Here is a 12534-nt window from a genome sequence, read left to right as displayed (position 1 = left end):
ATTAAAAATCGATATTTTGATATTTAACAGTACTCAAATTAAACTTTATAAATCTGATGATTTATACTTATAGTGTATGTAGGTGGGATGAAAAGCCATATCTTCAATATGTAAGGGCAAAATTTTCAATTGATCGTCGGCTTTTCCTCCCAGCTACATACACTTTAAGAAAATATCATTAGATTTATAATATTTACTTCGAGGACTGTTATATATCAATATGTGAAAAATATCAAATTTTAATAATTTGTCATAAAATTTGTATTATATCGTGAATTTCAAAAAATGAAAATTATTTGATATCAGAAAGACATTCTTCGTATTCATAATGTAATTCGATATGTCTGATGTGCTCTCATGTCCCACAAAATACTGTCTAAACGCTCAAACGCTCATTCCAGATCCCCTAATTTTCATTGGGGATTTTTGAAATCATCGTTCATCGAACGATATTCAGGTGACCTCCAGCCTTTCATATAAATCAATAGTATCTCGCTATCAGTTGCGCGATATTTAATCCGATTCAACTCGGCGTGTCATCATATTTTATTCGTTGTCGTATATATTTTGGCGTCACAAAAAGTATTGAAGTCGAATATTAGCCTTGAATATTCACTTTGAACCAGCCTTAACCCCCATTTATTGTGATAATTGTGTTAACAGGTGAATTCATTAGCCAGTGTAAAGAGACTGACCTAGAAGCCCAGTGACCTCATACACAGGTCATCCTACATGTACATCAAGTCTGATTCAGACTCCACATTGTAGTGTGATGCAATGCTGTGATGCTCTAACCGGGGGTACTCAGTACAAATGACCATACGGGACGTGCCGCAAATATGGGTAGCATTTTCAGCCTTTTGGTATATCAATGACCCCTTTTCAAAGCCTATTTTGGTATATAAATGGGTCCTTTTTCAAAATTTTCTCAATTTTTTAGGAAAATAGCCCAATTTTTCCTTAATCTAGCTAAAATTTTCACAATTTTCCCAAAATTTTGGGAAAATTTTCAAAAACTAAGACAATTTGGGTTAAATTCGGCCGAAAATTTTAACTTTTGGTATATAAATGGGTCCAAATTTCTTTAAAAATTGGTATATTTTATATGGGTCCACTTTCAAATTCTCAGCGGCACGTCCCTACCAAAACCAAACTTGAGTACCCCCCCGGATGCTCTAAACACTGAAATCTGAGCCAGGTTTTTACGAGTACGGCTGTGAAAATTCTCATCGCGAGGTGGAAATTTCGGTCCACGATGGCTTTGGATTTTGTTCAACTTTATTGCATCGCGCTGCGATATCGCAGCCGTGCACGGTTGTGATTGGCTGCTGGAAAATCAAGGTAGGCAGAATGACCATAAAAGGAGATACAGACCCCACATGCTTTTAAAACATCACAGCATCGCGCGATGAAATTGAAATGTACACTTTAATTTCATTGTGCAATGCTGCAATGTTTAAAGCATCGCATCGCGCTGGGATGTGGAGTCTGAGTCGGACTTCATACATGTACATGACATCCCTGATGCACCAGTGATCTAGGACAACTCAGATATAATAATAGAGGGGAGATGAAGCATCTGTACTGAAAGGGGATAAATGTTTTGTCATGACTGTATAAGCCATTTGGCTTTCTCAAGAGAAGAGCGTCCTCATGTGATACCCGGGACTGCACCCTACACAGCGTTTTATCTTGCGTGTATCACATGTGGACGTTAATACTGTCTCAAGGAAGCCAAATGGACTACAACAGGCACAAAAAGAAACTCGTCAGTTATATTCATCCTTGCTGTTCAATAACTTGATAATTTTGGATTATTCTGAAATATACATTTTGTTAATTGGACTTTTCTTTCTCATTTGACACCCTGTTCGTGAACATTGAGCAAGAATTGACCAAGATATGCGCCTCCAAACTCTCAAACCCCAAAATGAAAAGTTGCAATTTTAACGATTCAATTGTGCCTGTTACACTGTGTGCTTTATTGATTGGCCCGTGGTGCTTGTGTGCAATACAACGATGCGTTCCCATTGAAAATCGTTGAAAATGCAACTTTTGATTTTGGGGTTTGAGGCTTTGGAGGCGCATATCTTGGTCAATTCTTGGTCGTTTTTCACGAACAGGGTGTCAAATGAGAAAGCAAAGTCCAATTAACAAAATGTATATTTCAGAATAATCAAAATTATCAAGTTATTGAACAGCAAGGATGAATATAACTGACGAGTTTCTTTTTGTGCCTGGTGTAGAAGCAATCTAGGCACATCTCTGCTAAACAGCTCCCACCCCAACATGCATGTATAATCCCTGCTCAAACGAGGAGTTAGTATGATTACAATGCACATCTTGTAAGTACTTCTTACATTTCAAATATAGACAAAATATGTGTAAATGCACAATTGAATAAATAAATCAATTTTAATAACGATGTTTTTATGCATTAATATGCATATAAAATGAATACATTTTTGCATAAATGAATAAATGCATTTTTAAATCAATTTACAAATAAATATTTTATTTTTATTTTTTCTGAGAGTCAAATTATAAACCTCTCTAATGTTTTTTCTATAAAATGTCATTATCTTTCCAATGTGTTGCTTCAAATGTCACTGAGTATTGCTGCCAAGATTCAATGTGAATGAACTGTTAAGAATAGCCAACCAATATGATAAAGGTTGATGGAAATAAATTTGGATATTTTTAAAACATACAATAAAAGGTCAGTGAAAACAAAGCCAAGGCTGATTGGGTAGATATGTACTGCTTATTTGCTCAGCCTAGCTGCTACTATCAGGAATGAACAAACCAATCAGGAAAATAAAATGGATCCCAAACCAAAATGAAGACAATGTCACAAAAAATATTGAAAAAAACCCTAAAAAATGTTCCTAAAATATGAGCACTTGGAACACTTAAACATACATGTAGTGTCACACATTTATAGTCAAAACACTGTAACACTGTATATAAATAGAGAGTGTAATTAGCAAGCATACACAGCAAGTACCATCTCATCTACTGGGTGCTATCTTAACCAAGAATATTTCATTTGCCTATGGGTTTGGGGTTGTGCCATAATAACAGATAGTAACCAACTCGGAAATAATCCCTTACAACCCTACAGGCACCAGACTTGTTACTAGTAACAGGAAGACGAGAGTGTAGCAACCAAACAAATTACTGAACTTAGGGGTTGATTCATAAAACAAAATTAAGCATTAAATTATTGTGTCAGGTTGTATGATAAAGCTTGTACTGAAGTGAAAATGCACAATATATGATTTATTTTGATACAATCATAGGCATGAGTGAAGCCATTAATATTGCACTCATTGGAGCAGATGGGGTTACAAAGTATGGCATAATAGTAATAATAATTACTAATGCATGTAGTTCACAAAACCAAAATTTTATGAAGTCACTTTTCATCGGAACTAATTTCATCATTATGCTTGGTTTGATTTTCAATGACAAAGGTTGCAAAATTTAAAAAATGCTGCTTAGGCTTAAAAAAATATAAATAAAAACAGGGAAAATCTGTTCCAACTGACCAGCGGGGAACCAACGGATGGATCCAAAAGAATACAACAGTGTCACACTAGCAATGGATAAAATTAAAAACAGGGAAAATATGACACAACATCCAATGGGGGAGTAACACAAAAAATATAAACCTGACATTTCGAAAAGACAAAACTTTTCTTTTTCCAAGGGATAAAATAAGAGACCTGCTCTCTCTTATTTTATCCCTTGGAAAAAGTTGTGTTTTGTGTTACTCCCCCATTGGATGTTGCATTGTTGTGTCATATTTTGTTCTGTTTTTAAAAATTAACAAAACAAATTTAATTCCCATTGGCAGAACACAATTTGTTTTTGGAGCAATTTTACAGCATTTTGTGTTTTTATTTGAGAAAACCTAAAATTCAAGAAAGCACTGAACTTTAAGTTTTTGGCAAGATTTTCTCTCTCACATTTTGTTTACAAGCAATACTAAATAAATAATAGGCCACCTATGACAAACAAACTTGTTTTTTAGCCTTATCGTAGCTTGAATTTGTGTGTAATTGCTGTAGAAAATTTCAGGCTGCAAAACAATGTCGATATGCTACATTGTACTTGATTTTGTCCACAACACTAACTTAGCTGATATAATTTGGGTAACTACATGTAGTGAACATTTGATTGATATCTTATTTGGAGAATGAGGAATAACTAGTTTTGAATTATTGAAAAAATGACAATAGAATGTTGACATGTCATGGTCATAATCAAACACACCAAATGATAACAATGTCATAAATAGTATTGAATATTTATCCAAACAAACAGATAAGCCACACATTGAATACAATGCAATGAAAATAAACATTCAATTTTGTAGATACACTTCCTGTAAGTCCCTGTTTTCCGCTTGTCATGATTATTATATCACATGCATCACAGATCCTGAATGTACTACTGTTTTGACAAATGAAACATTGCTCAATCATAATCCTTCAGGTAGTTCTAACTAGCAATAAAAGACAAATCTTAATACAAGTATCTGGCAAATCTTTGGAAATAAGGGCCAAAATCCTGCCTGTTTATGGTGTTTTTCATTATGCTGTGACCATGTTTGATTTACTTTGAAAATTTTGCTTAGTAATTTTCAGCGAAAACATATGTTCTTATGATATTGACATAAAGTTTACTTTAAAAAAAAATTCAAGCCCAAAGACTTGTACTAAGACTAATTTCAGATTTTATGCATTGTAATTTTTGGGAAACACATAATTCTAATATTTTTGATAATTTTATGAAAATTAACATTTAAAAATATTAAATTTATGAGCAAACTCATACATGTGATAACCTAAATTTTGAATGCTTATGATGAATTTTATGACCCCAATTATGATGTTAAATTGCATGTTTTGGGCCCATTTTCCATCAACAATAGCAAAAAACAAAATTCAAATTCAAATTTTATTTGCCAGTTAGAATTAACTAAAGAATTAAGATTTAACTATCTTTCATAATTTGGCAAAACAGGATTAAAGGTATTAATTATTCCACAATGATGACAGGTGATTCCACAATGATGCTTGCCACAGAGCGGCGTGACACACACACATTGCGACAAACAGACACAATCAAGGCTTGTCATTGGCTAATACGTCATTCCGCTTGCTGCAGCGCCGCACGAAAGTGACAGGGCCATGACAATGTGTCATTTTCTCACAATGTTGAAAGGTAAATCATTTATTGCTTACAACAGTACCAGTGAAAACATGCTATATAGAAACACATCACAATTATGCGATCATTACTCACAATTTATTACCTTATAAATAATAGAGGAGGTACTTTTTGTGATGTGGGCACAAATATAACATTTTGTACTTTTTGAACCAAAGTTTCACTTAATTCCACCCTGGATGTCATTTGTGGCACCCTGTATATTGACTTAGATATTGAACCAACATTTTACTTTTCAACCCTTTATGACATTTGTGGCACCCTGTATATTGACTTATACATGTAGTTGGATAAATGAGGTTAAACTAAGATATTTTTGAGGTACTGTAAAGCTATCTAATTTTGCTAAGTACTTAATTTTGCTAAATGCCAATGACCACCACTTTTGTGGGTATTTAAGGTTATACAGGATTTTGAACTCTTGTGTAGGCAAATTGGCTGCACGTAGCCACCTAAAATATTTTGTTTTTCAAAAAATAAACATGGCAGGCCTAAAAATCATACTTCATCTTAAAGTTGACACTCTAATGATTATTATTGTAATACTTTTAACGTCATAGCTCATACACAAATGTACTTTGTAAGTGTTTCAATTTGTGTTCAATTTCATGAGCATGAGGTTTTTTTGGGAAAGAGGCCAGGAAAATATGGGGAGAGGGTCCGATTTCATTGCGATTTCGCATATGTGTTACAAACAAACCAATGAAATAATGTACCTATTTATTCTTTCGATAGGTCCTCCTGATTTAAAACAGTAAGCTTACATGTTCACAGAATGTCAATGAAAATGATGGGGTAAATGTCGTCTTTTTTGCAACAACAATATTAATTTAGTGTGCCAATATATTGACACAATTATTCCCTACATTATTTCTTTGAAGTATCAGCTAACACATGCATATCAAAATTTTATGAATCAGCTACGGGAAACATTAAAAATAATTTATTTCATCTCAGCATATCAGGCCAAATGGTCCAAAATGGAGTTCTGAGATATCCACACATTTAGTTTCAAGTACTCACATTTTCTGCTATTTCACAGTATCAATTCACAATCCCATAATATTCCAGGTGCAGTGCTCCTGTATTACTACTGATAATCCTTACTGCATGGGAAGTATCTATTGATTTTCACAAAACTTGCAGAAATTGACAAATTTCTGCCAAAACTTCCACACTATCTATTATCATGTTCAAACCATGTGCTAACTTGTTTACAATGCTAGTTAGTGTTGCCAGGGCCAAGGTGATAGTACTTATTTTATTGATTTTGTCTAGTATAGTGCTGGTTGAATACTCATGCTCCACTGTGCATATGCTTCAGTGATTTTAGCAATCAAATGAAAATGATAGGGTTGCCAGTTCATGCACTGGAATAATAATCACTATAAGGGTGCACATCACTAAATAAATGTCCCATTGAAATACATGTGAAAATACAATAAAGTAACTAGGTGCATAATAATTATGAGTCCTGGGGGAGGGTAGAATGGGGAGGGGGAGCAGTTTTGGCAAACATTTACAGTGCATCTTTATAAGGCTTAGGAAACACTACAGAAACATTCAAATCTGCATCATAATATCTAGGCCATTTAAAGTTTCCACATTGGCAAAGTTAGGCTGGCGAGAGCAGGGCCAGGGAGGATGACAGGAAATGTTGGCATACCTTTTAAAATCTAACCCACGGGCCCCCCATGTATATTTGGGATTCCCCTTCCAAAGAAAATGATAGCCCTCACACCTTCTCTTTCTTCCATGAGTTACACCAAATGCGGAAGGATTTAGTGTAGTGTCCCCTTAAAACAAGAACTGTCTTTAAAAAAGAATTAGTGCTGTGGGATATCTAGAGCAAATATTGATACACAAAAATAATTTAAAAAATACTTTGTTGATACAATTTTTTCAATCTACATCTCTGAGATGTTTAATATATACATATACTTCATAAATAAAAATTAAAAAACAAAAGACAAGTTGAGTGGAATTTTCACCCTCCGTAACCTTAATTTCACTAATCCAGCAATTCATGTTTACAATTCAATGTAAACCTGTCAAATTTGTTGGTATAATTTAGCGAATTAAGGGAAGGGGTATGAACGTTTGGACAGTATTTATTGTGGGACATTAGAGCACATCAGACATATCGAATTGCATTCTGAATACGAAGAATGTCCTTCTGATATCAAATAATTTTCATTTTTGAAATTCGCAATGTAATACACATTTTATGGCAAATGATTAAAATTGATATTTTTGAAAACAGTACTTGAAGTAAACTTGATAAATCTGATGATTTATACTTAAAGTGTATATAGGTAGGATGAAAAGCCGACGATCAATTGAAAATTTTTACCTTTCGGATTGGAAAATATGGATTTTTTCCCCAAAACACCAACAAAAAAAATAGGTCTTTGGGGGACAAAGATTGAAAATTTTGACCTTTCATATATGAAAGGTCAAAATTTTCAATCTTTTTCCCCAAAGACCTATTTTTTTTGTTGGTGTTTTGGGGAAAAATCCATATCTTCAATACGAAAGGTCAAATAGTTCAATTGATCGTTGGCTTTTCATCCCAGCTACATACACTTTAAGAATATATCATTAGATTTATAAAGTTTACTTGAGGATTGTTATATATCAAAATGTGAAAAATATCAAATTTTTATAATTTGTCAAAAATTTGTATTATATCGTGAATTTCAAAAATGAAAATTATTTGATATCAGAAAGACGTTCTTCAGATTCAGAATGCAATTCGATACATCTGATGTGCTCTCATGTCCCACAAAAAATACTGTTGAAACGCTCAAAACGCTCATTCCAGATCCCTTAAGGCTTAGAAGCAAAATTAAATACTTTTTTTATAGTATTGTTCACCATGAAATTTTTCTTTAAATTCAAGTGAGAAAATGAGTTTTTCATCCTGTGTGTTGATTGATTTTAAGACTCTTATTACACATTATTACACTGTAAGACAACACCAATCAATAATCTGGGGTTTTATTACACACTATTGCTTGTATTCATTAAGTTTCTCAAACAACAAACACTAGAAAAAAAGGGTCTAATAAAACTGCATTTCTACTGCAGAAGGGTTGCCGGCTTGGAGTGACACCGGTTAACTTGTTCAGTAGAAACAGATTAATTGGTTCAGAGTGATGCAGTTGCAGGATGTACTGGAAGATTTGTGACACATGGGTAAGCACCGGAGAAAAATGTGATCGAGGTATTTGCGGCTGCAACTGCATTTTTTTGGGTATATTTGCGTTTTTCTTTTTTCTTTTTACAAAAACTGAAATTTATAAAGTTTGGAACTGGAGAAATATTAATGTACGGTACTAACAAAAAATTTAAGTCAGTTTGTTGAAGCTGGATAAAGTTGTTGTACATTTTATACTTTTGCTTCTTTTGAATAGCCAGGGACACATTAAATTAGCATGCATTGGTAACTGTTCAATAGAAGCAAATGTAATTAAAATGGTCTGGTTTTTGCACCAGCTTTGAAAAAGACTTTTTTTAGGTAGCAGTGTTTAAAATTATCAAATCACGCTTTGTTGGTGAAGCTTTGTGATTGCTGACTGATAACCTGATTTACAAATCCAATCTGAATAAGAGACAATGGAGATCACAACACACCCACTAACAGAAATACATTGATTTTTCTGGTTGCTTCGACCAACAACACTTCGTCTACCCTTAATCTCATCAAAGGCAGGTAACACAAACAGGCTTTATGAGGGCCTCTTTATATATTCACCGGATTTAAATTTACATTAAACGGCTCACATGTGGATAATATCCGACATTGAGATATAATTATATGAGTGACAAATATGTAATCACAGATCTCTGATCTGAACTTAATTTGAAGATCTGTTATAGTTGCCCTTGGACATGTGAAAGTATTAAAAAGGCAAATATATACACTTCACTATTCTGAATGGCCCCATGCTAAAGCCTAGAAGTTAACATTATTAAGGTTGGTTGGTGGCCACCAGAACATGATTTATTTTGAACTTGCAATTTTAAGATCACAGAAATGGTATTCTGAAAACAAAAAATAATTCAAAAAGATTTACTTTTTCTTGTTTACTCATATTAATATTAATCCACTGATATATTTAATTGTTTGTTGTTGAAAAGATAAAAACAGGGTTCAACTTGAAACAAGTAAAATATAGGCACAGAAGTAGGTCAAGTTTGATAACCAAATATTATTGATTCCAAGTTTCCAAGTGTTAAACTTGCTAAAACAACACGGATCAATCAGAATACAATCGGGGATCGATTTAGCCACTGGAATGTGCCAGTAAGTTTCAGACATTAGGCCAGGTATCCAACTGGGCCAGTAGCTTTTTGGGTAACCAAATAAGCCTCCCCTCCCCTGTCCAGGGCCTAGATTTCATCTTGGTTTGCAAGAATCAAAATCCATCATAGTCACTGCACTTACTGTACAATGTATGATACAATGAGAGAAGTTGCAACCAAATCTTATGAGAATCATTACGAGAATCAATTCTGTGATTCTCGTCAAAAATCTAAGTCCTGCTGACTACATGTAATATACATATACACATGTATATAACACTTTGGGACTTCAACAACCACTCTTCCCAAAATGTAACACATACAACCCCACATTTTCAAAAAGTTTTATGAAATTGAGAAAAACACTATACACCAATATTTTAATAATGTTCCCAAATGTTAATTGCAAACTATTTTGCCAGCACAATAATAACATTATAAATAATGTTAGAGTATTTTGCATTCAACTTCCAAAGTTTTCACAAATTACTGTAGTGTAATTATTCATTCATTAAAATAGTAATATTACGGTAATGCTGACTTGACTTGACTTGACTTGTTATGATTTAAACAATATTCTTATTAATAATTACTTTATGAAAATCATGTTTTTTTAAGGGTACTACACCCCTGCCCAATTTTGTGCCTATTTTTGCATTTTTCTCAAAAATTATAGCGCATTGGTGACAAGTAAGATATGAATATTATAGGGGCAAGGACTACAACTACTGCACTGGAAATTTTATTTCAACACAGACAACAGTTGTGGAGTTACAGTCAAAAATGAGGGAAAACGATTATTTGATCAATAAATCAATAACTATTTGCCTTGAGTTGCTGAATTTTCAGTGCAGTAGTTGTAGTCCTTGCCCCTTGCGCGGTCGTCCCGGTTTCCTCTTCCCATGTTGTTGAATATAAAGGGCATATTCTTTCACAGGCTCGTCGTTTTCAAGACGCAGTATATGGCCGAGAAATTTGAGTTGATGAATCTTGACTCTGGCAACCAGTGGAGTGGTGTTGGTCAGATTGTAGATGGTTTCATTTGGAATCCGATCCACACGCTTGATGTTTAACATGACTCTGTAGCAAAATGTTGCAAAGGCATTGATTTTGTTTTCCATGTCCTTGGTGATTACCCAAATTACTCAAATAAACCACACCATCTCAAAAGCCAACAAAGTTCTGGGTGTGATCTGCAGGAACTTACACCCATGCACTACAGAGCTTAATTAATAAAGCCACTGCTTATAAATCATTAGTGCGCCCACACCTTGTAGTATTGTAGTGTAGTACTGTTTGGGACCCAGCAATAAAAGAACTCATACTTGAAAGTTGGAGTCAGTACAGCGTAAGGCAGCAAGGTTTGCTTGTATGTTGTAGAGACTACAAAAGATATAGTAGTGTGTCAAAAATGTTGGTCAACCTACAATGGGACATGCTAGAACTACGTCGCCAGGCAAATCGCCTTACACTGATGCAGAAAATAATCACCGATAAGGTCGCCATACAAACATTTGTCACTCCAGTAGCCCGCCACACTCGCAGAAATAACACTAAGGCATTCATCAGACCACAAGCCACCAAGAGTTGCTACAAGGTGTCATTCATTCCCAAGACCAACAGCGAGTGGAAACTTTACCAGAACAACTAGTCAACTTAACTACAACAGAAACTTTCAAAGACCAAGTAACAAGCCACCTAAGAAAGACACAACGTCTACGTCTACGTCTACGTTGATACTTGGCAGGATCCATTCGGACGTGCGGCCAAGGAATTGTGACTTATGCTCAGGTGCGGTGCAAAGTCCATTGTGCAGCGGTGCTTATATACATGGTGATGACAGCCATCGTGCAAGTAAAAAAACGGACCCACTTAGATGAAGGATGTAACGCTGCAAGTAAACAACGCTGCAACAACGCTGCAAGTAAACAACCACCCGCGCCCTCACAGTCACATCCCTTCGCTCTTGGCTTCTTGGGAAGCGGTGTGAAGTACTATATCTTCAAAGTCAAAGTTAAGTTCAGATATTACAGTCATGTTCATTTAGCTCATTTTTATGTACAAATATAGTGAATCATGCATGAATGCATGAATGATATACTGACGACAGTCATGACAGTGAGTGACATACATATTCTGTAGGTATGCCAGGCAAACACATTTGCTAGTCAGCCAAATTCGCCGACAATGTCAATGCATTTTTACATAGAAATTTAAAACAACTGGCCTAAGAAGGAAACCTACATAAATATGTTTTCTATATTTCACTTGACCCAAATATATGATTTTTTATGGTGATAAGTCACTCGCATATGGAATTTTAGAGGATTTTGATAGCAGTTCCATTAAAAAAGCTGCTATCATAATGAGACTAAGATCTAGAAACACCCCCGAAATGCCGTTTTGGGGAATTTTGGTAGCTGAATCTTTTTGACATTGCATTGTTTGATGGAAGTCAATCTTTGACAAGATGTAACTTTGCTACGGAAAGTGCTATGAAAAAAAAAGGTTTTCAGTTTTGGCTTTGTTTACTCAAGTCAAGGGCTTTAATTTGATATATAAAATGATGCAGTTTGATGGCAAATTTGAATTCACCTAGCATACCTATTCTGCACTGTCCATGTGTCAGACTGTATTCTGTATAATGCACCACAAAATATACTACTGATTTGACAAGTGATATTCATGTAATAAATAATAGGACTTCCTGTTTACAAACAATAACCATGTCCATGGCATGCTGCTACTAAAATGTATAGGTGGGAGGGGTAGTTTTCACGAATCACGGCAACAGCTTCACGATATTTCCACCATGCCGGGGATGCGAAGAGTACTCATTGTACTGTGTTAAAAATGAATGTAAGCTTACCGACTCCTTGCTTTATATCTGTAGTTTGAGTCCACATCTTCAATTAGGGTTTCGCCATTTGTCTTGCCTATTCAATGCTAGACGGAAGTAAACTTGACAGAAATGAATCAACACTAATA

At 34.7% G+C, this 12534-nt stretch overlaps 1 protein-coding gene across 1 annotated transcript in view; it reads right to left on the bottom strand.

Moving 5' to 3' along the window:
• The window catches only part of LOC140149279 (dedicator of cytokinesis protein 3-like), a 134451-nt gene extending 121924 nt beyond the window's left edge, over positions 1-12527 (bottom strand). The window contains exon 1 of the mRNA XM_072171541.1: positions 12416-12527. Coding sequence (XP_072027642.1) covers positions 12416-12452 — 37 coding nt within the window. The 5' untranslated portion in view covers positions 12453-12527. The remainder of the gene's footprint in view (positions 1-12415) is intronic.
• Positions 12528-12534: the final 7 nt, after the last annotated feature.

The sequence above is a fragment of the Amphiura filiformis genome, chromosome 3 (genome assembly GCF_039555335.1).
Source record: "Amphiura filiformis chromosome 3, Afil_fr2py, whole genome shotgun sequence".
Lineage (NCBI taxonomy): Eukaryota > Metazoa > Echinodermata > Ophiuroidea > Amphilepidida > Amphiuridae > Amphiura > Amphiura filiformis.
This window is presented reverse-complemented; position numbering and strand designations above follow the sequence as displayed.